At 39.7% G+C, this 27,960-nt stretch overlaps 1 protein-coding gene across 1 annotated transcript in view; it reads left to right on the forward strand.

Annotated features, from left to right (window-relative positions):
* The first annotated feature begins 183 nt into the window (after positions 1-183).
* The window catches only part of shroom1 (shroom family member 1), a 30,813-nt gene continuing 3,036 nt past the window's right edge, over positions 184-27,960 (forward strand). The window contains exons 1-8 of the mRNA XM_087806829.1: positions 184-341; positions 19,421-22,246; positions 22,320-22,506; positions 22,703-22,755; positions 23,145-23,729; positions 24,684-25,241; positions 25,556-25,640; positions 26,256-26,528. Coding sequence (XP_087662955.1) covers positions 19,638-22,246; positions 22,320-22,506; positions 22,703-22,755; positions 23,145-23,729; positions 24,684-25,241; positions 25,556-25,640; positions 26,256-26,528 — 4,350 coding nt within the window. The 5' untranslated portion in view covers positions 184-341; positions 19,421-19,637. The remainder of the gene's footprint in view (positions 342-19,420; positions 22,247-22,319; positions 22,507-22,702; positions 22,756-23,144; positions 23,730-24,683; positions 25,242-25,555; positions 25,641-26,255; positions 26,529-27,960) is intronic.

Consider the following 27,960-nt stretch of genomic DNA (forward strand, 5'->3'; position numbering starts at 1 on the left):
TTTTTTTATTATCGGTAATAACTATTCTGGCATCGAAACAGCGAAAGTCCTGCTTTCCCATGTGTTATCAACCAATAGGGAAACGGAATTCCCCCGAAGACCCGCCTATGCTTGATTCTTATTGGTCCAGCCATCACTCCATTACCTATCATCCGCTGCTCCCTCCAGGGGACAAGGTAGACTATCCAGTGAAAGACTCAAAGCTTCTTACCAGCGAGGCGCTCTCACTGGTTCCGAGAAGAAGAAGAAAAAAAGAATCCTCCTGGACCGGGTCTACGGACGGAAAGAAGTCTCGGGAAAAAAAAAGCAGGAGTAAGAGGGAGAGGAACTGGATTTATCAGGTATGTGGAAGTTAGCTTGAGAACAGCAGGTGCTTCTGATGTCGAGTTCCGTCTCAACAGGTCGTTGGAGAGAAAGACGAAAAACAACTTAAACAACCAAGTAGTTGGTAAAGATTAACTAGTTCAGAAGCATTCTTCCAAAAAGTGTTCAACCTTCACGTCTGTCAGGAATATCGCAGTTTTTTTTCTCTTCCAGAAGCTAACAAGAATAGCATTATTTGACGGTGAACTATTAGCATGTTCTGCTAAACACTAAACTATTCTCAAACTTCTGTTTGTGTCAAATAAATCTATTCATGACGAGGTTTTATATCAATTAATTTTATATCAATGATACAAGTCGACTAGAAAACTAGTGACGTGTAGTTATTGTGTTGTTATAGTGTGTATTCATCTATATATTTGTTCTGAAATATTGCTTCTATTCTGACGTTCAAACGTCAACAAAATAAGAGTATTTTTACTTAGTTTATTTTATTAATGTATTTAATAATTGTCAAGTGGGGGCCAGATTTTAAAAAGTGTGGTACACCTTCTAGCTAAAAACAGAGGAACACAAAAACAAGTTTCTTATTTCGAGGTTGAAACAATGAAACAAAGCTTGGTAGGTTTGTGGTTCAGTTCAGTTCAGCTTATTGTTAGTATTCATCTTATGGAGACTGAAAAGGGCCCATGTGAGTTTGAAATGTATTATTTATAGTCACAATTGTAACGTTATCATTTATATTCTATTCTTGTTCCGTCCAAATCTGGTTCTCTAAAAGGCGGCATTTGGCCCTAATGGAACACAAACAACTAACTTTAAGGTTTTAAATATTGATTTTAAGTTATTGTAGAAATGGTCCTGGGTCTGATTTATTAAATTGATTATTATTATGTGTTAATTACGGCATTTGACACATATTCTTCGCGGTTGGAATACTTTGTGAACAAACGTATCAAAAACAGGTTCAAAAGACACACCTGTTTCACTCAAAAGTAGCTTGAAGCATGTTTTAAACGACACCTGTAGTCCCCTGAATTGGACCTCAGACAACACCTCCATAAAACAGGATTGATCCTTGAATAACGCCAAACAATCGACGTCTTTACATCCACTTAAAATGAAGAAGTGCTTCTAATCGTAAATAACAAACGCGATTATACTCCTGACTGTTAAAGAATGAGACTCCATTTTATTTCACCTTAAGAACTATTTTGAAAAATATATTAAAAATCAGTTTGCTGTCCTTGATATCTCATTTTCAATACAATAACCGCATGCATTATTTCACAGTTATATATACATAATGTTTGACACACTCTCCAATCGAAACATGCCAAAAACACCTATGAAGTTTCTTTAAATTCATAAATTTCATGCAAATATTTGAATACAAATAGCAAATTAAAAAGTTTTGCCCGTTTTCTTTAACTTTAGTAAATCAGCACCTTAATGCTAAAGTTGCAGGACTGCTTGTTAGTTCAATGGTCATAGTAAAACAACGTTGAGGACGTCTGACCAGGGAACGAGCGAAATTTGTAACACTCATTTTTCCTGCATTTTGAAGGACAAATTTTGTGAAATTAAGGCAAAACAACAAGAAAAAAAAGAAAAATCACACCCTACGCTGAATGGCGCTGGCAAGAACCCTGCCAACTATGAAGAAAATTTAGCTACGAAAAGTTTTGGTAAATCCGTATTTTGTTTAAAGTTCTTGATATTTCTGATCCATTTCTATTTATCTTAAGATTGAGTTATTTTATAACAATAACTCTAGACAGGTTAAACTACATGCATCTGTAAAAGTTTGTGAACAAACAGGTTTTGGATGGTGGTTATTAGCAACCTGTTTTCCACACAGCATCAGTATTTTTGGTTGTTCTCATTTAACTCTATCCCTTCAGCCTGATCTGATACTTCTACTCTGAATTATGCACAGGGGGCCTTTCTGCCTAATGACGGCTCCATGTTTTATTTAAAGTGGGAACAAAAGGCGCTGTGGCCGTGACAGGCCAGTGTCGGTGGGGGGAAACAGGACACTGGTGTTTTGTCCCGCGGCTGAAACTGAAGCACTCATGCACCGCGTTGTTCGTATGCTGAGAGAAGTAGCCGGCACACTGGGCTCCTTGTTTGTCCCTGCAGGATGCGGGACCAGGCCGCTGACCTGGGCCGACGTCCTTCCACCTATCCAGGAAAACAAAGCCAAGAGAGTGCGTGTGCTGAAAAATATAGTGTAAACACAAGGAGCTAGTTTCAAGTTAAGCTTCATTCATAATTCAGGACATTCAACACCACTTCTGACGCATTTTGTGTACTTGACTATTATCTGAGAGCAGAATGTTTGTGAGAAAAGTCATCACATCCTGCTTTAAAACACCACAACCCGTCATCCATATTAACCCTCCCTGGCTTCCAAAGTACATATGCGTGGTGGTGAAGGTGGTTCACATTGACCCAGCGGCAACACAAGGGATACCTCAAACACATTTATTTTCAGGCCTTCGGGCCACTATCACCCCAGAGATAACACAAGGGTTAAACCTTTTCTAAGAGGTTGGGTCGCAGGGGCACTAATTCAAACAAAGAGGCCCTCCTCTGTGCAGAAACCAGCTCACAAGTAATTTTCACATGAGTTGCTTTAAAAATGTAGTAAGACGTTAGCAGCCTCCGGCAAACTTTTTTATTGTGTTTACTTTCTCCTAAAGTCATTTATGTTACATAAATACATACATGCTACATGTGCATGTTGCTTCTCGTTGGCTAAACATTGTTGGCCTTATGTAATGTTAGTCGAAAAATAAATAAAAACCTCTATCACTAGCCTTTTAAAAGTGGATTAACAAACACTAATAATGCTTAAAGGGCAACTAATGTTCATTCTGCTGTGATTGGTCAATCATCAAGGTTTGTCACCAGGCGTCATCACTCCTGGAAGTTGACACCTTCAAGGGACTTGTTGTATAAACAAAGCGGGGAGATATTATAGCTGGTTAGAGGATGGGTAAAGCCATTACTACTTAATAATGGACTCCACTCTCGTAACGTCTCTTTCGTCAAGATTTCAGAATGGGGAGAACTTTATAAAGTAATAAGTTCAAAACTTGGTCATGATGAGGAACTTACTGCATCTTAAATATGAAGAATTAAACCTTTTTAAGTCAATCTTTAAAAGTATATAATTTGCAGCCTTTTTTCTCGGCCCCTAAAAAGAAGCTAGTTGCGCATGCAGGTTGTAGTTTGATACCTGGTGTAGGTTTTTTCGAGTGTTTACAGGGAGATTAAAGGAGAAAAAAGCCGGAAACAAAGGTGGAAGCAAACACAAGGGCAGGGCCACGAACATGATGCATTTCTCTTGCCTTCTCCCTTTCACTGCCAAATAAATGAAGCTGTGTACGAAACTGGCGTATTCATCTGTGCAAACTGTTTTGACCATTCTTCAAAGTTGACACAGCCACTTGTGGAAAGTTACCCATTGTTCGCTCGCAGGCTTGTTGTTGGACCAAATGTTTACATTCTTCCTGTGACCTTGCTCATATTTTACAGAGAACTGGTTTGGTTTCATTCTTCAACGCAAAGGAAGTTCAGCCGGTGCAAAACCATCAGTTTCCGATGATCTGTGTGAGGAAAGTTCACAGGGTTCTATAATTAGATTGTTGTATTGTGTAAGGTGGTGCTCGGTGATGTGACAGGCAGGTGTTAGACTTCTGCGGTTTGTTCTCTAATGTGTTTTTGTTTCCTTGTTGTGGAGATGTGAGTGGAAAGTGATAATTTGTGTTGTTGTGTTCCCGAAACTTGTCTGGACATATGTCAGCAAAATGACACCTTCTTATGGACAAGGAAATGACCGTTCTTGTCATCTTAGATATCATTATCAAGAGAAAAACACGTGCGTCATCTGCCTGGTGTTCAAGTTTTACCTTGAGAAGCAAAAACTTCAACTAATGGAAGAAATACCCTCATTCCTGAGCCAGCAAATCACTGCAAGAAAAGACTATAATCTAGGGGTTTGAAATGAACATTGCCCCTGGATCCATAAACATGCTTCTGTTTTGTCAGTAAAAAATGTCAACCTCAAAATAATTGTTAGTAAGGATGTTACTAAATCCAAAAAAGGCTAAATTTCTCTTTAAGAAAACTGGTTTCATGGAATTTCGCATTTATTAAACCGACTTAAGTTTGTGCAAAATGTGTTTGGGATGTATTTATTATCCTGTTGTTGCCAGATAGAGGGTTATAGTGTTGAAGAAAATAAATCAAGTAGAATTTGTGAGACAACAATGTAAAAAAAATGACTTTGAAAAAAAAAGTTATTTTGCTGGTCTTTTATAAAAAATGATTAAGTCTATTTCATTCAGTAATTGATCAACTATCAGCTGTGAGTTAATTCTTAATCCAGTCATGATCTGGGCTGATGTCACCGGTGGCACAGTGGAAGTCATGGAGATACTGCTTGAAGCCAGCAGGATCATTTGCACAAGGTGTGGCGTTTCGATCAACATGACATCATGAAGGTTGATAAGATAACATCGAGAGTCCATCGACGTCAAATCACTGAACTATGTCACTTGAAGTCTATCTTCCTGGATGAATAAGTGAAATATTAAAAAACTATTAATAACACACCCAGATGTTTATCTGTTAAAGTATTGTTTGGTCTCATTTTCAAGGATACAACATTTTCCTCTTAATCTTACGTTTTTACCAAAGGAAAATGTTGTCCGTCATACGGTAAATACTTCCTTCTCTTGTTGACTTACAACAGTCCTCAGTTGTTGTTCAAATGTTTGACCAGCGTTGAACCTGCCCCTGCCATGAACCAGTGTCGCGCCCAAAGCTACTTCTTCTTTTCCAAACTGTCGGCTAAATGATGCCTCGTGCGTAATAGCCTTCTTCTATTTCTAAAGGTGCCATTATCACCAAACCGATCTCCAAACCGACTCCATTTTTCCCCAAATCCTTTTGTCCAAACGTGACTTCCAAGCTCCTCAGGCAAGGGCAGTGTTTCTCCCGATCATCCGCCTGCCGTGATGCAATTGTGTTGTGGTAGTCGGACCCTCCTTCTTTTGTCTCCAGAAACAGAACGTCCTCTCACACTTCCATAGAGCACTTGGACATTAAAGAGACGAATGGCTGCCAGAGGTTATCGCAGGCTATTATCAGAACCCCCGGGGAAGACCTGAAGTGTGTATGGTCATGTGCAACCGTCTGTCTGCTCTGGTTATCTGACAGGACCACACCTCGACTATTGTTAGAGCCTATAGGACCCTCACGTGTGACATGGCAGTGTTGTATGTCTTGTGTGTGCAGATGTGCTGGATGGGCAGTTAAACCATTTATGAAACCGTGTTTTATCTAAAACGTTTAAGAATTCTGTTAAAATTGTTTCTAGAAAATGCCTTATTATCACATCTGCCAAGATCCACGGACCAGGAAAGCCTGAACCTGGACACACACCAAATCCTGTTGCAGCGTTTTTTTGCGGTCCCGGAAGTAGAATTTATCCATATTAATCAAAGGACTCACACTGAGTCTTGGTTTTCAAATTACTTATTACATTATGGACCAGACTGCCAAAATAAGATTGAGCTTTACCTGACCAAAGAGACATACTGTAGACTGACATCATTAAAAGGCCACTTCAGATTTGGTTGTAAAAAGCTAAATTGTTTTGTGTGTTCAGTGCAGCAACTTAAGCAACAAACAAAATGTTGTTTCTTTTTTTTACCTTAATACCTGTCGTCCTGTATTGGATACAGTCGTTACATAACAGTGTTGTTGGTGTAATCGTAGCTTTGAATTCCTCTTCTTGGAATTCCTCAGAAGAGGCTGTTCTGGTGAAGAGAAAGAATTTCAAGAGTAATCTTTTGATGCTCTTTGTTTAACGTAGGAGGTATAATGCTGCCATCCTACTGCGAGCCAACATGCAGGGCTAGTCATCATCTCCGGTTTCGTAGAGTCGATGAAAAGGTGTGGCTGAAGGGCTGTCATCCGAGAGACTTGATGTGAACGCTGTGATGTATGACTGTATTTGCATCTGTCGGACATTTCTGTTTTTGTTTGATCTTGTGCATGGAGCATTCTGCAATTTAAAATAATTACTAGAAATGTAAATTCCCGTTTGATTGATGTCTTGTTGCTGTCGAATCTACCTGAGGTAACATGTTGTGAAAAAATATTTTGGCAGGCTGCGGTTGTCAAATGATAATACATTTGTCATAACGTAAACACAACACAAACTCTCACGTTACTGGGGTTGTTATGCTAAGAATAATGGTTAGCTGTACATTAAGTTTGAGAATATCCAGATACATTGTAATACATACCACAGTATACACAGAAAAAGAGAAATGGTCTAAAAGGAAAGTCAAGAAATAACAAGCCCAAAGAGGTCATCTACAGAATTAGATTAAAATGGAAATCTGGAAATGGTATATATGATAGCTGTACAAGTTTTTTTAAACATCAGTTTTATACTTTTTCTCTGTTCTGATGAGGGCGAATCCCAAAATGTTGGGGTGGGTTTGGAATTTTCCCCAGCAACCAAGTGTTTTAATATTAGTATATATTATAACTTTACACTGATATGGTAGCTCAAGATCATTAAGTAAACATTGTAAGTCAAATTTGAGTTGTTGTGCCTCTTTTCTCACATTATATTTCCCTGTTCTCTAGAAGTCTCTAGTTGTGTATTGAGTTGTAATTGTTGAACATCCTACACTTCTGCATTGTGTGTTAAAAGTGCCCGTTGTTCTCAGGACCCCCCATTTTACAGAGCTGTTCCCGGGGAACACAATGGGTATTAGAACTCACTTGACTCATGAGCGTGGCAGTCGGTGTTCTTGGGTTACTGTATACCTTTCAAAAGCAGCGCAATTAGTGGAAACCGTTCATCTCAGTACTGCGGCAGCTCGTGGACCGAGACATCAATACAATAGAAGGTGGTCCGCAGCCTGAAGTCTGAAGCCCGAGGCGAAGGAAGGACTATAATTATCCGCAGGTAACAGTGCTAGGCTCTTACATTTGTCAGCCTGTTACTGAAGTTAAAGTATTGTTTTAATAGCTGCACGGTTTAACTGTCCACATGCTGGCTGAAATAATCATTTAGCAGTTTCTTGTGGTAGTTTGTAATATCATTTGAGTAAGAGTCCTATTGAAACATCCATTTTTTATTCTATTTTAAACATTATTTCTATCATATATCATTTTTATTGTACTCGAAACCTAAACAAAGGTTCATGCTAGCTTAATGTGCAGAGCATAGAAAAAAGCATGACAGGAAAATGACATGTCAGAAATGATATATTAAATTCAAATATGATGTCTCGTTTGAGAATAAATCAAGGTCAAATATATGAATTTATACATGGATAATAAAACACTAAACAATGTGTGACAAAAGAGGCGAGTAAAGAGTGGTTGTAAAGATAATTTAGGGCTTATTTAAAGCCAAAATACAAAGTTCAACATACAAAATAAAGCTGCACACACCAGAAGACAAAAATATTTGATAGAAATTCGATTTTAAAGCACGATTTTCTCAAAGAATTTGAGCAGCAATCATAGATTTATTTGGGTATATTAACATTAAAAAATGGCTTCTCAAATGTTCGCCTAAAATAAAATGACCACATTTTTGCATTCAACTTGGATGAAATCCAGTTAAGATTAATGCATTTTCTGCCCTGAAGAAGAGATGTGGAGCAAAGAAGAAATAAATCTAACCTGGCAGACTCCCACCAGACATTTTCTTCTACATTCCAAAGCGGAACTTTCCACAGTCCACCTATCCCGGCTGGCATTCCTCATCATTTACACTCTCAGCGTGCAAACATAGAAATGGTGAGAACGTCCCCCGTGTTCGTTCTCTTAATTACAGCCGACATCTCCAGTTCGTTAAGACCTCGGAGGTCGCAGTGGCCGAGTCGGCGCCCGAAAAGATTATAATTAGAAAATCTACTTTGTCAAGAAGAAATATGCGTTGGCCTTTTGTCGACCGGATCAGCCATGTTGTAGGGAGTGGACGTCGTCCGTTGGCCCACACAGTGTGTCCGTCTGGCTCTTTTGCAATTCAAATATCTGCTGCAATACTGAGCAAACGTTTCCTTGTGGTCCTGCTGCCGCTGGGCCGGCCGGTGCATTGTCAATCCGGACCACTGCTTCATGCTTTTAGAAGGATTAGAGATATAATGGATCTGCTTCTTAAACAGTTTCCCCCTTTAAAAAAAAAAAAAATCCTTTTTGGCTTCTTTACAAAAGATCAGGTCACTAGGAGGCTTGTTTAACAGCCACGTGTGAACGAACATTCGAGTGTACAATGTGTATCCATGCAAAGGTCCTCAACCTTTTTTGCACGATTTCATGTTGACGTTATTTTCATGGATAAACATGGTAAGAATTACTCATATAAAGTTTCTTTTTTTTTTACCGTTTTCACTAATTTACTGGTTTCTTTTTTTAATAAACAGTAACAATCATTCGAACATAATGAAGTAAGTAAGTAAGTAAGTAAGTAAGTCATTTTTATTTGTATAGCGCTTTTCCAGACCAGGGTCACAAAGCAATACTCAATAAAGTATATACTTTAAAAGTACCAGTAGTGTGACTGTAGGTTGGGAAACACTACACTATTTTATATGTTGTATCCTCTTGAGAGTAGGATGGTCTGAGAGGCAAGTCTCAGTTTTTTTTTCAAATAAATGTTTATAAATGTTTTGTATATTGTTGACTATATCAAGTGTGTATGGAGGCCTGAACTCTTAACACAAGTGAATGTATTGTTTGACTAAAGCTCACATCACAGTGCCCTCAAATGTTAGTGTTGCTGACTCTGCACATTCTTCAGATCCCATACCAGTAAGCTCTAAACTGGCACTTTGGAATCAATATAATGATCTATTCTCTGGTATTTATTCACCAACCAGAGTTCAGAGTCAAGGCAATCATAGTTGGCAGCAGCACATTTTGTACCAGGTGATGCAGGTGAAACTGTAACCAGTGAAACCACTTCAAAAACCCCCTGTTTCTTTCAAGCCTGGTATTGTGAGAGGTGTCGTGCACGATTTAGAACACTCGTGACTTTAAGACAGATAAAAAGATTGCCCTCAAGCAAAGGTTGAATCAAGTTTGATTAAGCGTTACACTTTACTTATTCTGCAACCATTGCTACCAGCGCCCTTTAATGGCAAAGATAACCTAAATCCATAAACTTTACAAGCTGACACTCGTCTGAGACAGACGATAAAGACGGCTGACACAAGCAAAGTTCATCCCCTCTTCCGACCAGACACGTCTAGAGAAGTTTAAAGCGTATTGCAACGTCTTTAAAGTTGAGGGTTTTTTTATTCCTTCTCGTCGCTCATAAAACAAACATTAGAAGTCACAAGTATCTTCTTAGGTACATCTTAACCTATTAAATCAAGTTGTTATTCTTACTTTAGAGGAATATAAGGTGAAGTCTTCACACATGAATATTGTTATAACATTGTATATTGCTAGCTAAATACCGCAAATATAAATGAAGTAAATTTATGATTTATGTTTTTTTAAATGAAGAAATCTTTCAGAGATGTATTATTATATTTTTTTACTGCAGACCTAAATGTACTTTATATCATTACATTTTAATTTAAAAAAGGTAAATGATCCTTACAGAAAAAGTTTTAGATTAAAAACATACAAACATGATTTTTTTCCCGCATGGTTGTTGACTGTCCCTCGACAGTTAGTTAATATGTGACACATCCCCTCCGTTAATAACATAAAAGTAGACTTTGAACACATCTTACCCGGAAAAAACTAAGCCAAAAACTATTATCTTAAGATCTTTGTGTTGTTTATTGTGTCGTATCCTTTAATCACTGACTCTGCTAGTGTAGTTATATAAACTCCAGCGACTAGTCTGACATTCTACATGATTGGCTTCATCACCGGGACAATAGATGAATTGTGGAGTGTGTCCAGTCGACGTTCGCTGCTGAAGTCACACAGCGTCATGGTGACCGCTGTAGTGGCAGCTCGGGGCCTTCAGGGGTGTATTCACGCGTCCATTGTGCGTCGTCAAAAGGCTTCGACCCGACAGCCTGTTATATAAGGACAGCAGTGGGGACTGAAGCCCCCTAGAAAGGATGTTGGACATCCACTTAATTTACCATACAGACACAGTGATATTGATTTAATGTGAAGCTGGACGGATGTGGGTCATTAAAGGGCAACTAATGTTAAAACACAACTTTTTTCTGACTCACTCACGTGTTTCAAATGTTGAAGTTTTACTCTCCGAGGTACAGTGAGTCTCCAAAAAATTATCATCACAGTCCATCAAAAGTTCCATTTATTAGAAGGTCAATGGAGTATAAAATGTTATCTAACTCTCTGTTGTCATTTTATTAATGCTGATTTTAGCATTTGCCATCATTAATGATGACTCAGCCCAAGATAAGGTCTGGTTTCTCCCTACATCTTCTTTCCATTACAAAATTAATTTACTTCTGTCTAAAAGAAAAGATGTGGTTGTATACAAATTTTAATTCAGCCATACTTTATTTTTTATCATAGTTTCAATAAAGTTTGTGTAAAATAAAAAATAAAAAAGATTTACAATTAACATGCAAGTCTTTTTGTTTTTGTGTTGCGATTCAACTTGGCTGGATGGCAACAGTCATTACGTTCTCTCAGTTCTTGGTGATAACTGAGGACGAGAGGATGCTGTCGACTCAAGCATCTTCAGAAGATGATGTTTGGGCTTATTTTGGTTTCAAAATAAACAAAAAGCAGTTACAACTTTGTCAATAGTCATGTGGTTTGATAGTGCTGTAACGGCAGTGTCAAATACTTGGGCAGTACTACAAACATATTCCTGTTCCTACATTATCGCAGTATATCGTATAATTGCCTCTGCGTCTTACGTGTCGTATCACCAGATTCTTGCCAATACACACCCCTAGATCTTGGGTTATAAAGTCAACATGTATTGGATGTGATCAAGTTTAATTTACTGCCCTAATACATGTATTTGAAGGAAAACAGCTGTAATTGTATGAGCTCGTATTTGTGGATTTTATCATCTCTTGTTTTTGTTTTCCACCATTATGGCATCAGCCGGGTCTTTTCCCACCTTAGAGCAGGAATTGGGTCATTCCCTGTTGTGTTGTTTGTCCCCAGAGCTTCCTTCTCGGCCATATCTTCTTTCTCTTTTTCTGTATTCTCTCTTTTCACACATTCCTAACCCTTCCTTTTGTCACCGTCGCTCCACGATTGTTGCTGGTGTTACACATGTGTGGGTTTAAGGTTAATCTGCTGCTCTGTAGAAACACTGGTGTCGTCATCGTTGTTGATGTGAATCGAAAACAAGTGAATGACCTACTTTCTTATGTTTTTACTCCTTTTAGTGAAATAATGTTTGATCAACTTTTAATCTTTTTCTAAGATTCTTTTATAAAAAAAAAAAAAGGCAAATGTAATTTTCTTGAATGTTTCTCATTTTCCCAGTGAAAGACATTCTTACAGGATCCAGTTGATCCCACTGTGGATCATATTGCCGGGTCGCGGGAGGTCCATAATGCAAAAGTAATTGTCTTCTCAGTAGAAGTTTATCATTCCCACAGTGTTCTTTAAAATCCCACCTGGTTAATCGTTGACCACCGAATCTTTTTCTTTGTTGTAACAAATGTTTTTCTCTCTCTTGCACAAAACATGTTTTTATTACAAACAGGCAGACAAAGTGTTAAATATTAAATCCCCATCCGGCGCAGGAATGCAGATCTTATTAGAGTGTGACAGCTTCGGAGATTTTCGACATTGGTGTGAGCTCTGCCCCGGCAACAGGCTGCCTCCACTTCCTTAACGCTATGAATGCACTTAATCTGGGTATTTTCTCTGTTTGACATCCAGGAAGTTGTACAAGTGTGTTTGTCCATGTCACTCCATCCCTTTTAAGCTACTTTTCCCTTCATCTCACTCCCTCTCATGGAACTCATTTTTGTCTGATCTCTCAGGAGTTGTTGTAGTAAGTCTTGTGTAGCTCTTGACACAGGTTATTCTGGTCTATGTTTTGGTTTTCCTTATGGAGAAGTGTTGGCTACAGTAATATTTTTAATGTACTCAGATCGAGGATTTCACAGTGAGAGGGTTGCTGGTTCGCTTCCTTGAGGCAAGCTGTATACTTTTTGTGTTTGTATGTCCTTTTTCATGACTGCTGCTCACCCTAAGTAGCTGGGATACGATCCACTCACACAAACCAAATTAAGGTAGTAAGCAGAAAAAAATAAATAAATGTAATTTAAAAATCATCCATTAAATTGACAGATTAAAGACTAAGGGTTGACTCGGTGAAAGCAGAAAATATCAATTATATATTTTAAAATATAATAACTAAATTGATGGAATATTGGATCCAAAATATATCGAACTTCTTGATTAACTTTAATGTTTTGTTTTTATGAATTTAATCGAAAATATTTGAATAGTTTATAAAGGGTGGATTTTTATTTACACATAGAGTTAAATATTCTAATTAGTAATATTTATACTTTTAAATTCATGAAAAATGTTGACATTACAGTGCCAAGATCTTTATATTGAGTATTAAAGTCTATGAATATTTTCAAAAGCAATGCTTTAAAAAATACACATGGAGTTTGATATTGAAATTATTCAAAAATACATTTTATAAATTAAAAATGTTTTTTACCCGAAACCTAATATTTAAATATCAGGTTTATTGTTGAAAGTGAAATATGTGAAGTAGAAATGTTATTTATTTAAGATGTCAATTTAAAAACAAAATTGACATAATATATCCTATATAACATTCTTAATAAACTATTCTATCCAACTTGATATATAACAATCACTAAACAACTTGAGATTTTTAAGCAAATTAATAAATTAACAAAAACTGTTTGGACTTGCACTAAAATGATGATCTGCGGTGTTCACTGTATTGTTTGTGAGGACACCAACAATCCAGTTAGCTCCTCAGTTTTGGTTCTGCAGCTCCATCAACTCATCATCGTCTCCATCAGCATTCTTAGCGCCGCTAACAGGCTTACGGAGGTTTTGGCCCGGAGCTGGCTGGCAGGCGATACTGCGTGATCCACTTATCCGCCCTGCGTGGCCTTTTCCAATCCTTAATTTTACTTTTTGTTCTACGTTTTAAGCGTCATGTCGTGCACCTTCCGCTCAGTCGGTGGTCCAGTCCCGTGGTTACACGGTGAAGGTCATGCCGGAGAACATAAGCACCAGGATGGAACGACAAAAATGTTGAAGACCCCCCCCCTTTCCTCATTCCTGGTCCTCCACCACATTCTTCATGGGCTGCTCCACCTGCTCCGTCTCATTTATTAGTTCTGTCAAACCTTTATGAACACTAATCCCAGGTGAATAATGTCCGTCAGACTGCAGGTGCTTCTTCACAAACCTACTTGCATCTCATGGATAGTCTCAGTTTTGACTTGTAGGTTTTGAAGACTATGTGACCTACATCGCCTGCAGCAGGTGTTTCATTTTCATTTAATATTCAAGCACATTGACAGTAAATAAGGCTCATCCAGTGTAGGGCTCTGGGCTAAAATAGATCCTATATCAAATTTCATGTTTCGCCCACAGCCTCTATTTTTATATGTATTTCCTGTCAAAACATTACCTGAGTTTTAGAGAAACATTAAAGCTATGTTGTTGAGCTACTGAAACCTGCCTGTCTCTAAAGAAGCTTAATGTTTTCATCTTCTGTAAAAGGACTCTTAAAGTGATTATCCTTCATTTGTTTTTGTTTTAAATATTTTCAAATGATGCGTGGGATCTGGCTTGTTTATTTGTTTTTAAACCATCTTTTTAATTATGCTACATTTGATATAAAGGTTACAGATTTAGCTTCGTTTTGTCACATTTAAAGACACACATTGAGTTCTTGACATTTAAAAAACACATTTAGTTTTGTCATATTTAAAGACACTCATTTAGTTTTTTCACATTTAAAAACACATTTAGTTTTGTTACATTTAAAGACAAACATTAAGTTTCTTCCAATTTAAAAACACATTTAGTTTTGTTACATTTAAAGACACACATTTAGTTTTTTCACATTTAAAAACACATTTAGTTTTGTCACATTTAAAGACACATATTTAGTTTTGTCACATTTAAAAACACATTTTGTTTTGTCACATTTAAAAACACATTTAGTTTTATCACATTTAAAGACACATATTTAGTTTTGTCACATTTAAAGACACATATTTGGTTTTGTCACATTAGAAACATATTTAGTTTTATCACATTTAAAAACACATTTAGTTTTATCACATTTAAAGACACATATTTAGTTTTGTCACATTTAAAAACATATTTAGTTTTGTCACATTTAAAGACACATATTTAGTTTTATCACATTTAAAGACACATATTTAGTTTTATCACATGTAAAGACACATATTTAGTTTTGTCACATTTAAAGACACATATTTAGTTTTATCACATTTAAAGACACATATTTAGTTTTGTCACATTTTAAAACACATTTAGTTTTATCACATTTAAAGACACATATTTAGTTTTGTCACATTTAAAAACACATTTAGTTTTATTACATTTAAAGACACATATTTCGTTTTATCACATTTAAAGACACATATTTAGTTTTGTCACATTTAAAGACACATATTTAGTTTTGTCACATTTAAAAACATATTTAGTTTTGTCACATTTATAAACACATTTATTTTTGTCACATTTAAAGACACACATTTAGTTTTGTCACATTTAAAGCCAAACATTCTCAAATTGTCCTGAGTTGAGAGTTTGCTCATTTTTAAAACATTACAGAAGTTATCAATTAAAAAAACAGAAAAGTAATCCAGCTATATTATTTTATCAGAAATATTAAGGTTTATTTTCTCAATTGAAGAACCTTTTACTTGAGTATTATTTTGACAACTTTACGAGAAAGGTAATTGTTATTTATTTCCTGATTTCTCATCACTTTCTAAGCCCGTGGACAGATGTTGATGCGACTCGTGCACCAACCATCCACTCAGGCCAGTTATTCCACTTCTTAGGCCAAAGGCAGAGATTGAAGCAGAACAAGTTCATTGTCATCACAAGAGGTGATTTCCTGACGAGTTCACAGAAGTCATTATGGAACATCAGTAATGACTTCCTGCGACAAGGGAGTGACGGTCTTTAAGTTGCAAAAAGGAGTTTTTGCAAAAAACTCCCTCCCTCCTCCTCCTCCCTCCTGCCTTGGCCGGTCTCCATGTGCCGGGCTCAGGGCCTTGGGAATGAATGGCGCCCGGGCTCTGCTCCGTCTTTGAAGCTAGCCAGGAATGCGAGGCCTCTTTTTTTTCCTCCTCTTTTCTCTCTCTCTCTCTCTCCTTCTGTTGTTCATCCAGCCGGCAGCCGCTATCCAGCACAGTGAAATATTCCCTCCGCTGCTCTCATTGTGCACCAGAGACGTCATCGTTCTGACCAATCAGTGACTCTTGCTGAGAAGAAGCCTCGGGTCTTAGAGGAAGAAGAGCCGCTGGAAGTTTCTTCTCTGATACCCGGCTCTTCTGGTTACTTTTGAAGTTGTATCCAACTCCTTATTTTGTGTCATGACCGGATTGATTTGTTCTCCACTTTTTCGGTAAGTCCATCCACGTCTTTTCCGTCGCCTAGTTTACCAAAGATTAGTTAAAGGTGAACTTTTGCCTGTTTCTGGTTTGCGTGTCAGGGTATTTGTCTGGACCGGTCGCCCTCCCGCCCTCTCCTCCCTGTACATTTGTGCCCTCCATCACTTCCACTTGAGTGCCTTCCCCGTCCGGGAGCCTCTTCTCCGTTCGCCGAGGGAAAAGGAGAGTCCTGGACACTAGCGAGACACTAACAGACTCTCCCAGACTCACTGAAGTTCTGAGGGTCCCTCAGAGAAACACGGAATCCCCCCTTTGATGCTGTTGTAGGAAAAAAAAAAAGGCTTTTGTCCGGCAGGTTGTGTGGAAATGCAAAACGACCACCAGGCTTGATCTCTGAGTGAGTTTTGGAAGTTTACCGTTTATCCATATGTCATCCTGCACGTCGCCAGGAATGAAGGATATACAGTAGTTATTGAATATTTTAAATCTTGTTGTCTGTCATGGGCGAAACCTTCGAGATATACTATTGAAATGCGTTTTTTCCATAAACCAAAACAGTTAAAAAACGTGGACTAGCTTAAACATGCATATAGTTCTATAGAAATAGAGAATACCTCCCCCAAGGAGCAAATTTCCTACGACAACATACAGTCAAATCAATAATACATCTCCCATGATACTAGAAATGTGTTGGCTTGTCTGGTTATATTAGAAATAGCAATAGTTTTTGACGCAAAAGTCACATTAAACATTAAATGTATTTATTTCAGAGATTAAGGTGAATGATATGTTGTGTAAACTTTGCTAGCAGCAGCGATTAAGCGCCATTCAGATGAATGACCGAACCTTCAAAATCCTTATATGTCCAGATGGAACTTTACTGGGACGTTTCTGGGTTTCTTTGCTTCGCTTTGCTGTGATCTGCTTCTTGAACTTCGAGTTAGTTTAGACCCTTTATCGAAGCTAATTTCCAATGGAAGTGTTGAAGAACAGTCGCACATATTCCAGTCCACATCAGCAGTGAGGCCCGGCTCATACGCCGCACTGTTGACTCGCCTGCTTCTCTTTTGTTTTTGGCAACAATGACTTTTGTGTTTGCGTTTCAGCAACGAAGCTTCAACAAAAAACAAGCGTGTCATGTGAGAGAAACCTACAATCACCGCCAACCGAAACCTGGCCGGTAATGGTTTTGGCGCTGCGTGGCAGGAGAGATGAATGGTTGCACGTTTACACTCACCTAGAGAGAAAAGGGTAACATACTGTTTCTTTAAGAAGCCGAGCATTAACATGGCACATGACTGACCTACTGGTCTTTGAGAATTCCCCACATTTTTTCTCTTGTGTTCTGCAACATGTAGCAACAACATTGACGCTCTTTATTAGAGGCTTCACTAATACAGGTTGACACCATCAAGAGGTGATTATCTGTTGACATCACATATCTGCTATTCTTGAAGTGTCCGCTGACCGATGTGCTGGTTGTTTTTTTTGACAGAAATATGTAGAAATTTGGTTATTTTGAAAACTGTCAAAAATTGAAATACAAACCAATTACGCTCATTGAAATTGTTGAAGCAAATCCTCCTCAGACTGTTGATCAGGTTTAACTTTTATACTAGTATGATAGCCAATAGCCTCAGTTAAGGTTTTAGAAGGAGGGCAACTATACCTGGTCTATGTAAAGAGGGCAGAAGGATGACAGGAGATCCCCAATTTAAAAAGGTCAAATTTACATGAAATTTTAACCATTTGAATAACATACCAAGTACAGTAGATTTCAAGAATGTCAGCTACTTTCGATCATTGTAAAGGTGCTTAAAAACACAGTATTTTTTGACAAAACACCATTAATATGTTACTTTTTCTAAGAAAAAAATAGTTTTCAGTGTTCTGCAAAAATTGCATGTGCTTACATTTACATGATATATAGCTTTGTAACCCATAACATTACTGTAAATCTTTCTTCTCTCACTTATCCTTAAACTTCAGGGTTCACAGATCCTCCTCTGCAGCAAAGTTATCATTCCCTGATACCTCCACTGGTCTTTCATCCCCCTACACCTTGTGTTACTACAACTAGAAGTATATCCATCAATTTATAAATGTACTAGTCATCACACCCACACATCATCCTTTTCAACGTACTACAACATACTAATAAAGGTATCACCACAATAAAAAAAACCTTATCCTTCAAGAACGAATAAAAGTGTATTTTCTTGTTACAGCTTGAACAAAAATGAAAATAATGTATACAATCATACATATACAATGAAATAATTAGAACTAGTGCTAGGGCCGAACGATTATTGAATAATGTAATTGCGATTATTTTCCTCAATATTGCGATTATAAAAACGTTTATTTTTTCAATGTCTTCTTTCATGCATTTCTTCTCCAAATTATGAACTTTACAGTAAAATGCATTTATTTGTGATTGTCAAGATACAGTTATTAAGCAGTTTTTAAGATAAAGCCAAATTAAGCATTATTTTTTTTTAAGAAATGGAGGTTTATTTAGTTACTTGAATTACACTTTTAAACTGACATATTATATTAACTACAAATACTTTTAAAATGTGGTGTAAACATTAATATTTATAATCACTGATAAATTACACAGTCTTTGGTGCAGAGTAAAGAAAAGTGCAAACTCACTAATTCTGCCTTTTTTTTCCATTTGTTCTTGTCACTCTATCATCTTTAAAGTTAATCTACTGTGATACAAAATAACAGGTTGTAATTTAGCAGTTGGAATGTGCACACATCGCAGTGTACAGACATGCCAGCAGCGCATGTCTCAATTTAAATGTACGAACCAATGTCAGAATGTAAACACTTTAGTTTGGTTCTTTCATTAATCTGAGCTGCCATCATTGTTAGATGAGTTTTCGTGTGATATGAACTTGTGTGTTGTTTCAAGTCGCGGTCATACGGAGGTTTGAGGGGTTTGGATTGTGACGCTGATACTAAATGTTGTTCCATGTTGTTGAGACGCTGGTAGCGTTTTATCTACACAGTTTCCACATATTGCTGCTCTTTAGCTTCTGTAGAGTTCTTCTGTAAGTTATGTTAATACATGACGTTCCGAAAATCAAATAAACATAAGGTTAAATAAAGTTGCAACCAATCCCGTTTTTAAAAATCGCGATTATATCGCAAACGCACTTAATTGTTATTCAAAATTGCAGGTTGTTTGTTTTTGGAATAAATTCAATGTAATTGACGTCTTTATAAGAGTATTTTCATGATAATCTTTATGCTTTGTGAGGTTTGTGTTTTGTATGCGATCATTTCATTATTATAGTAACCAGTAGTTAAATTTGTTGTTGTATGCGTATGCACTTTTTATTATCTGTTTGACCACATGAGTGCCCCACAAATACAGTGTCGGCCCCGGACCCCACTTAGTCGATATCTGGTCTAGATTTTGAATATTACCAAATGACAAGTCTAACAGTTTGTTCTGTTTGTGCTTTTCCCATCAGGGACCTCCTTAATATTCAGAAGCTTTGGATCGACAAAGTCAAGGGTTTTAAAATGACCTGAAGAAGGTTAAGATCAAGTGGAAAAACTATTCCAAAATCTGTCTGCGGGATCGACCCTTGTAATGCTCATAAGGAAGACACATGTGTCAGTGTGTGCATGTATTCTGCCCGTTCACAAACTCCTCCTCTCCATACCTAACCTCCATCCTGATGCTCCATGGATTCTTACAACTTTCACTTTGAAAGGATGAGCAACGTGGATCTCCATCCTCTGAGCATGCCTGTGAACCGGCTCTCTCCGGCCAAGTCCAACAGCAGCATTGTCGAGCAGTTCGCACACCACCAGCACGGGAAGGGAGACTCTGCTTACAGCTCCTTCTCAGGCGGGTCCACCGTTCCCGATTACCCTTCAACGTTCCTCCAGGAGGACATTCAGTCCAGTTCCTTCAGCCAATATGGAGACATAAAATTTGTAAAGTCAATTTACCAGCCTTCTCAGCTCCTTCAAGCCGACTCAAAGACCATGGATCAGCTGTATCGGTCTGTGGAAGCGATATCTCAGCAATATCACAATAATACAAGCACCGGTTTAAACCACCAAAATAACCACAGCATCCAGTCCAACAACAAGGCGTTGTCAAAGAGGGATGGACCTATACATGGACCCTCTCGAACCCTCAACCTTTCCCTCCGTCCTCCCCCTGTTCCAACCCGCCTGGACAGCTTCATAGCCACTAAAAACTTAGAAAACAATCAGGTCCATCGGCACGGGAGTAGATTTCAGCCCATGCAGCCACAGCCGCAACAACCCAGACCCAGCACTCGTCCACAGTCCCAATGCCTGACCCCCCCGAGAGCAGAGAGGTCCTATTCGGAAACAAGTGCGTCCAGCTGCAATTCCGACTTGTTGTACGCAGGTTGGAGAACACCACAGGCACCACAGCCACCAGTCTACCGCCTTCACATGCAGACGCCCGAACATACACAGGGACATTTGGATCTGGATCAACCTTTTCTCACAGAAGACAAAGCTGCCTCAGAGCAAATGTGTCCAAACATATTGGAAGGATCAATTCCCAGAGGCACAAGTCTAACTGAGCTAAGGCAGTTTTCAAGCAGTGGTGGAGGCAACGGAGGCCACAATAACAAGCCCGGTAGTCACAGAGACCACGTTGAGGGTCACCGGAAAAGGGCCCATTCGGCTCACGATTGTCTCGGTTCTGAGCCAGGCCGGATCTCGAAACCATGGAATGGCGGTCAGAGTGTGATCAACAGCAGTATTAAGCACAAGGGTCAGTTTTACTTTGTAACGGGAGTTTGTAAAATCTCTGAGTCTTGTATGGAGACCAGCTCTGTGTGCGGGTCCGAAGATGGCAGTGAGGACTCCACTGTTGGACGCAGGTATCAGCCTAGAGAAAAAGCAAGATCCCACAGCACAATGGATTATCTGTCCCAAGAGACTTTCTTAAGTACCAGTGGTATTTGCGAAGATGAGAAAGATGTTTTTGAACCGGAGCTAAAGGGCAAGGATCAGATTTGGAGAAGTTTGGATCAGGAAAATCACAGACCCTCACTCCTGTCTACACGGACTTCCCGGAGTTTTGATTCCCTGGATGAAATCAACAGTAAGCAGCCTCGGGATGTTAGTAGACACACTGCTAACAATCCCATTTTTTACTGTGGTCCCGAGAGGAACGCTACCCCGTGCTTGAATCCACAAGCAATGGAGGCCGGCCAGAAAAGCCACTCCAAGAGCGTCGATCAGGCAAAGCGGGGCAGTCGGAAGCCGTTATCTGATGTTGCCAGTGAGAGAATTAACAAAGAAACTACCCCTCTTCTTTATCACCTGACCGGAGCCAGCAGGACTGGATCACAGACTAAAAAGGACCCTAATTATAGTTTGAATAGCAAGGATTTTCCAAGTCATAAAACGATTGGTGCCGATTTGGTCTCAAACAACCTTGAAAGATCTGGTGACAGAGGTGAAGTGCTGTCTGTGGCATGTAATACCCTGGACGATTCCTTTAAAAAGTACTACAAGGAAAAACTACAGGACGTTCAGTCTAAGGTTTTGAATGAGACTTCTTTCAAAAGAAGGGACTTGCAACTCTCCTGGCCTAGCCGTGTCAGGCCTAAACCTGAGTCCAGCCCTTCAGGAATCCACTCCTTCTCGTCTTCACAGGACTCGGAGACATCAACGGAGACGCTCCTCCCCTTTTCGGAGACAGAGAGTGAAAGCATTGTAGAGGAACCCATCGAAGAGCTTGAACGATACAGCACTCCACCTACAAAGATTGCTCAACCTCAGGTGGCACGGATAGGAGCCAAAAAGCGTTTGACTTTGGAGCAGAAGAAGATGTGCTACTCTGAGCCAGAGAAACTGAACCAGGTGGGCACTATTCCCAAACACTCTTCATGTCGCTCTTTTGGAAATGAAACCGAAGCCTTCTTAGCTTCCGGGTCTGAGGGGGAAGAGCCTGCACAGCAAGGAGACCAGGGATTTGTTGCAACACAGAGGAAGATGTTTGAGACCAGGAGTCGGGCTCAGTCCACCTCAAGCACCTCAAAGACAAGCCTTAAGAACCTGCAACACAAGGCTCTGGTTGAGTATATGGTTCGCAAGACGGGTCAAAAAGTGGCAGAACCCCAGCAGCCCGCCCCTCAGGTACCCCCCTCGTCCCGACACAGGCATTCGCTCGGTGAGAAGCCCTTTGACTGGGGTTCTCGACTTCTTTCGACCAACCAGGAGCTCAAAAATCCTAAGAAGAAACTCAACAGACCTCACTCTGCAGGTCGCATCCTGGATTCTTCGACTAGTTCCATCAGGTTTGCAGAAGCTCACAGTTCTTATCACGTAGAGAAAATACATTAAATACTGTCTTATGTTTTTGCAATTTAGGTATGCCCAGTTTTTCTCAGCGCAGTCATGTTCAGGACAGTATGTTGGTCCGTCCAACCAACCCAGGTGGCGAGAGAGCCAGGGTCCAGGTACCGGGAAGTCTGCCTCTGCAGATAGTCTCCTGGACCAGCCAGATCCGCCCAGTTTCTTCCGGAACAGATCCACATCAACACCACATGCATTTCAGGTACATCCGTTCGACGTGAACTTTTATGAAAACCCTTTTGTCTTTACTCGTGGAAACAAGGGTGAGGTCTACAATGTAATGGAACCAAGCCTAACTGGTTTTACATAAAAGGATAAACCCTCCTTGACTTCCTTTTATTTCTGCTTGATTTAATGGAACATTGTTGCCTTTTGTTTGCTCCCTCCTGCACCTCCAGGCACATGACTCTGAGAATGATCCAGCACCAGCTAATGCCGGTGAAACCATGAGGTATGTACCAGTGCGCCAACAAAATGGAACATTTCTTCTTGGTTTTGGGTCACAAGTGTTTCACCAGTTCATGCATGCACAGTGGCACGTGGGTCAAATCTTAGCTCTGTTGGACGTGGCTCAGGAACGCTAACACCGTCCTGCTTAAGCAAATCAACATTCCTTCCAGTTGATTGCAGCAGAAGTAATTTATTGAGAAATAATAATGCGTTGTTACAGTTATTAGCTGAACTCTCCATGATAAGGATTGTGGAATTAAATACTGTGTATCAGCTAGTATGGCTAAACAAAACCCTGTTTATCTTTCTTATATTACCAATTAGTTTATGATGTTTGTTACACTGACTTATTCAATCATTTGTGCTTATAAAATATACATTTTGTTTCAGTCCTCACAAGAGTCCTGAGGAGACACCCTTGCCTAAATCCACGCCTGAGACCCCTCTCGTCCGTGTGGTTGCACAGAGAGGGAAGTCCATGGAGGAGCTCGGAGCTACAAAGCTAACCAATCTTTCAGCTTTGAGCAAAAGTTCAGAGCAGCTTGACCAGCTGTGGAGAAAGTCGGCCCGGCCTGTTGAGGCGGAGAAGGACAGGAGGAACATCTTTGCTCAGGGACAAGAGATAACCTGGAAGAATCAATCATTTTCAAACCATACCGGGAAAGAACCAGAAACCAGTCGTCCCAAAACCTTAAAAGACACTAAGAGTAAGTCTTTGGACGGAGACGGCAGCACACTTGTTACAGCAATAACCCGGGCCGGTTCCGTTTCCCCGGCCGCTCAAGAAAGGGAGATTGTTGCGTCTGGTGGTCCCCACTCACCCGTCACAGATGAGTACAAGTCTGTTAGACCACCCAGCGAGGCCACTGACCCAGTTTCCCCGTGTGGTGACGAGAGTGGAGAGAAGGAAATCAAGTCCACATCGTCGACTCCCACGCTGATAAAACCTCCTTGTGGAGACAGACGGAGCTCCAGGTGAGATCGCTGCTTAGAAAGAAATGTGTGTTTGATGATCATCAGTAACAGGTGAAAATGTTTTTAAAGTTTATCAGTGATATCACAATATTTAATGGATACATTTGACAACAAGAATATTTTTAATTTGTAATACGCCATGATGAAGTGACGGACTTCTTCTTCGCCACATGATCGAGTGGGCGTCGCATGATTGGCTATAAGTTTGGATCTATGTACTCTTATGCTATTGTGTTGGAGCACTTTTATACCAAACATTTTAAAAAGGTTATGAATTAATCAATATAGAATTTTCGAATGTTTATTCTTTAAATCATTATAAACTCAATTCATTTTGAAAGGAAATGTATTTTTTAAAAAAATGTAATTTAATTTATTTATTTTACTTCTTTTTTTAAATAACAAATTCAATCTCCCAATATAGAAATTATTAAATATAATTATTCCAAATAATAATAATAATAATTGTATTTAATAATAAAATCCAACCATTTAATTATCTGATGACACTGATATGTTTCCTTAAAAATACACCTTTAAAAATGTGGATTTGCATTTTCCTTTTTCTGAAAGTCTGTCATATGTCGGCTTTATAATATATTCAATGTGCTTATTATGTTGGCTTTTCTAAATTTAGCACTAAGTGCAACAATGCGATGTCAATCATGTAGGATATCGTTATGAGTTGGTCGACTCATATATAGCGATATATAAAGTAAGTAAGTAAGTAAGTAAGTAATATTTATTTATATAGCGCTTTTCGAGACCAGGGTCACAAAGCGCTTAAACAATCAAAACAATACTCAAAAAAGTACATACTTTAAAGATCAAGATAATACTGAGAACACAAAAGGAGCAACTCCTGTAGTTAAACTGACAGAAATTTGTGAAGTGAAGTTATAGAAATAATGTAAATAATCTTTCAACATATTCCTTTTGTTGTTTCACCTGCAGGTCGTCTCCTGTAACCGGAACCAAACTGTTTGAAGAAGAGTCGAGAAATGAGCCCGAAGTGTCTTTGAGTTGTGGTGTCACCACAGATCCGTCGCTATGGTTACCCCCTCCCGAAGACCAGATCACACAGGAGGTCCAGAAACGGGGACGGTTGACAGACGAAGAGTCCGACGAATCCTCCGACCCGAAGCCGTCGCCTCGGACAAGCGAGAGCCCTGTGTCCCCGACCACCCCAGTCTCTGAAGTCGCCGTCACTCAGCGGGTCCAGGAGGAGGTGAAGAGTCCGGAACAGGAAGATGAGACGCCGGGACAGGATGGGGAATCTGAGGGAAGGGGAACCCCGGAGGGGGGGGCGGAGAGTTCCCACAGTCCCGTCCAGAAGCCTCGGTGGGTGGACCTGGTTGAGGCTCTGGTGGAGGCGGACCAGTCGTTGATGTGCGCTCTCTACCCGCTGACCAATCGTAAGACGGCGTTGATGCTGATGGAGCAGCTGCTGTCAGAAGACACTCTGCTGATGGAGGAGCACTACAAGAAGAAGCAGCAAGGAGCAGCAGAGAGGTGAGTGACTTCCTGATCCACGTTAGGATTCAGTGTTTGTAGTTCAGTGTCACTGTCTGGGCTGAGATAGAACCTTAGATTCGTATTATGGTTTCATTTATTCTGTGCTTGTGTCATATATTGAGATAAATATCTGACCTTTCCTCGAGTTGGAGATGGATCGTGTCACACGATGACGCAGAAGCCTCGGTGTCGTGTTACCTTCTCTGGAGATCTGCTTACTTTTGTCGTCCCGCGTCAGTTCCTACTTTCAATGACTGTTGTTTTGGTATTCGATACGTGAGGAATGAAAAATATTGTTTGTTTATTTTCAGTGACAAAGCAGCCGAGCGCTCTCCCTCTCCTGATGGTAGCAAGAGAAGAGAACATCACAGCAAACTGGCGCTCCTGGAGAAGAAGGTGCGCTTTTGGAAATAAAATATTGAGCTATTGCAAATCATCTTTAACAGATCCAATGTGGCCCGTGGTGTACGTTATTAATTGTAAAAAAACAACTTTTTAAATGCCACACAAGCTTCTTATGACTAGGTCTCACAAGTCAAAATGATTCAAAGTAAAGATGCTAACTGTTAATGCTATCTTCGAGAAATGTTTTCACCTCCTGGACTAGAGGAACTCTCTACTTATTTCAATAGTGTGGGATTTTTATTGCATCTGCCTACACTTATCGTTCCTTTTTAGCATTTGAAATGTTGTGATAAATGTTGGTTCAATGGGACAGCAGGTGGCACTACAAGAGCGGGACGGAAACTTCAATTTATTTGTAGGTCCAGATGGTAGTTAAAGTCCTTTTCCCTAATAGACGGATACATTTCCACAATAGAATGGAAATTAAAACTATTATTGCAAATTAAGTTTTTTGTTTCTTGGGTTAGTATCAAAATGTTTGGGAACTCCCGGTTCAAGAGGTGCTTCTATCAATAAAATGAGGAACCTACGATGTAGATCTACATTGATACGATTGTAAGAGATTTAATTTTTTCTATATTTTGTACTTTGTGTTTTTGTGCACAGCGCCTCCTAGTTTCCTACATCGAGGACCACCTCAGCTCCGTTGAGGAACTCCGCAGCGAGCTGCAAGCGGAGATCCAGGACAACAAGACGCACGGGGAGTCGCTGAAGGCTCTGGTCCGAGACCACTGCCAGCCCCTGGAGCTGGAGAGGTACAACCTGTTCATCGGGGACCTGGAGAGGGTGGTCAACCTGCTGCTGTGCCTGTCCGCCCGGCTGGCCCGAGTCCAGAACGCCCTGAGCACGGTGGACCAGCACACGGATGCCGAGGAGAAGGTGGGACTTTATCTTTGAGTCGCATCCTTGTTGAGCTTCAAAGTAGATTCAGAGTTGAACTGATAGTGAAGGAATTTCTGTGAAGGAAGGACAGACTCGGAGATAAGTTGTATTGAAACATCCATTGAAACATCCATCATATTGAACACAGTTGGTCAAATATATAACCTTTGTTTTTAAACTAATGTGGCCCCTGACACAGTTCGACACCTTTGGTTTAGTTGTAATAGTGATGCAATACTAGTTGTTAATCTGGCAAATTATTAACTGAAACTAACCTGTTTTGCCGATGTCATCACTTGTTTGGGTTACGTCTTTACTTCCTGCTCAGTCTTTCACTCCTCAAACTCCTGCTCAGTCTTTCACTCCTCAAACTTTCAGCACCAAAGACAAACTGTTATCCCCCCCCCCTCACTGTGAACCAAATCAATTTATTTTGAATCCAGCAGATATTTCAGCATTAAAACAAAAAGGAATTATTGATCGTCGCTATGGTAACACTAGTTGATTCTCGAGGCACGCCGGGGTTGAGATGTCCTGTTCTCTCAGGTCTGTTTGCCGATGCCTTCAACCCTGGAGTTGTTGACTTCTATCAGTATCTGTCAGTCTAATGGTTTTGAAAAAAGTCCTCATCATTGGTGCTCGTGAGCCTCTGATGTGGGAGGCGTGACGCAGCTACACCGTGTTTGCTCAGCGACTGCAAACACGGAGCTGAAGGTTTTTCACCGTGGAATTCTAAACATTTGCCTCTAATCGCCGTCTTATCGCCGGATAATCGTCTTGAAGATATCGGTTTAATTTGTCAGCGTTAGAAGGAAGAAAGAAAAGAGGCTGTCGATTGGATTTCTCTCCTAATCTTCTTCTCCGACGTCCCTTTGTTTGAGCTTCAAGTTCACTTCTGCACGTCATGATCTTCTCGCGACAGCTGATCATCAGGAGCTCATTTGTTTTCCTGCAGTTATCAGCAACTCTGGTATTTACACTGACTCACCGAAACTGGCCTGGTTTCGATGACATTTGTATCTACCCTGCCCTCTGTTGACACACGGATACACTGCACCTCGTGGCCCGTGGCTGTTTGGAAAAGTGATTTTGGCAGCTCGGAGGGTTTTTATGACCCTTGAACACATAAAGATTTCAAACAGACCAGCTGAGAACGAGCTGCTTTAACTCAGGTGTTGTGTCGCGGTTCACACGATCACTCCTCTGCATACATTACTATTCAGCTCACGCGTGTCCGTCATTATCGACTACTTTGGTCTTAAAGTAGGGCTGCACCGATTCTTTATTTCAGTCTTGTTTTTGTCTTGAGGAATCATTTTTATGGATTTTTATTCTCTTTCAAAAGAAACTTGTTTAGTAAATATGTTTTTTTTCCTTTTGATCTTTCTACCAATCTATGTGTTTTTTTGTACATTGCCAGTAAATTTTA

The sequence above is a fragment of the Callionymus lyra genome, chromosome 14 (assembly GCF_982586985.1).
Source record: "Callionymus lyra chromosome 14, fCalLyr1.hap1.1, whole genome shotgun sequence".
Classification (NCBI taxonomy): domain Eukaryota; kingdom Metazoa; phylum Chordata; class Actinopteri; order Syngnathiformes; family Callionymidae; genus Callionymus; species Callionymus lyra.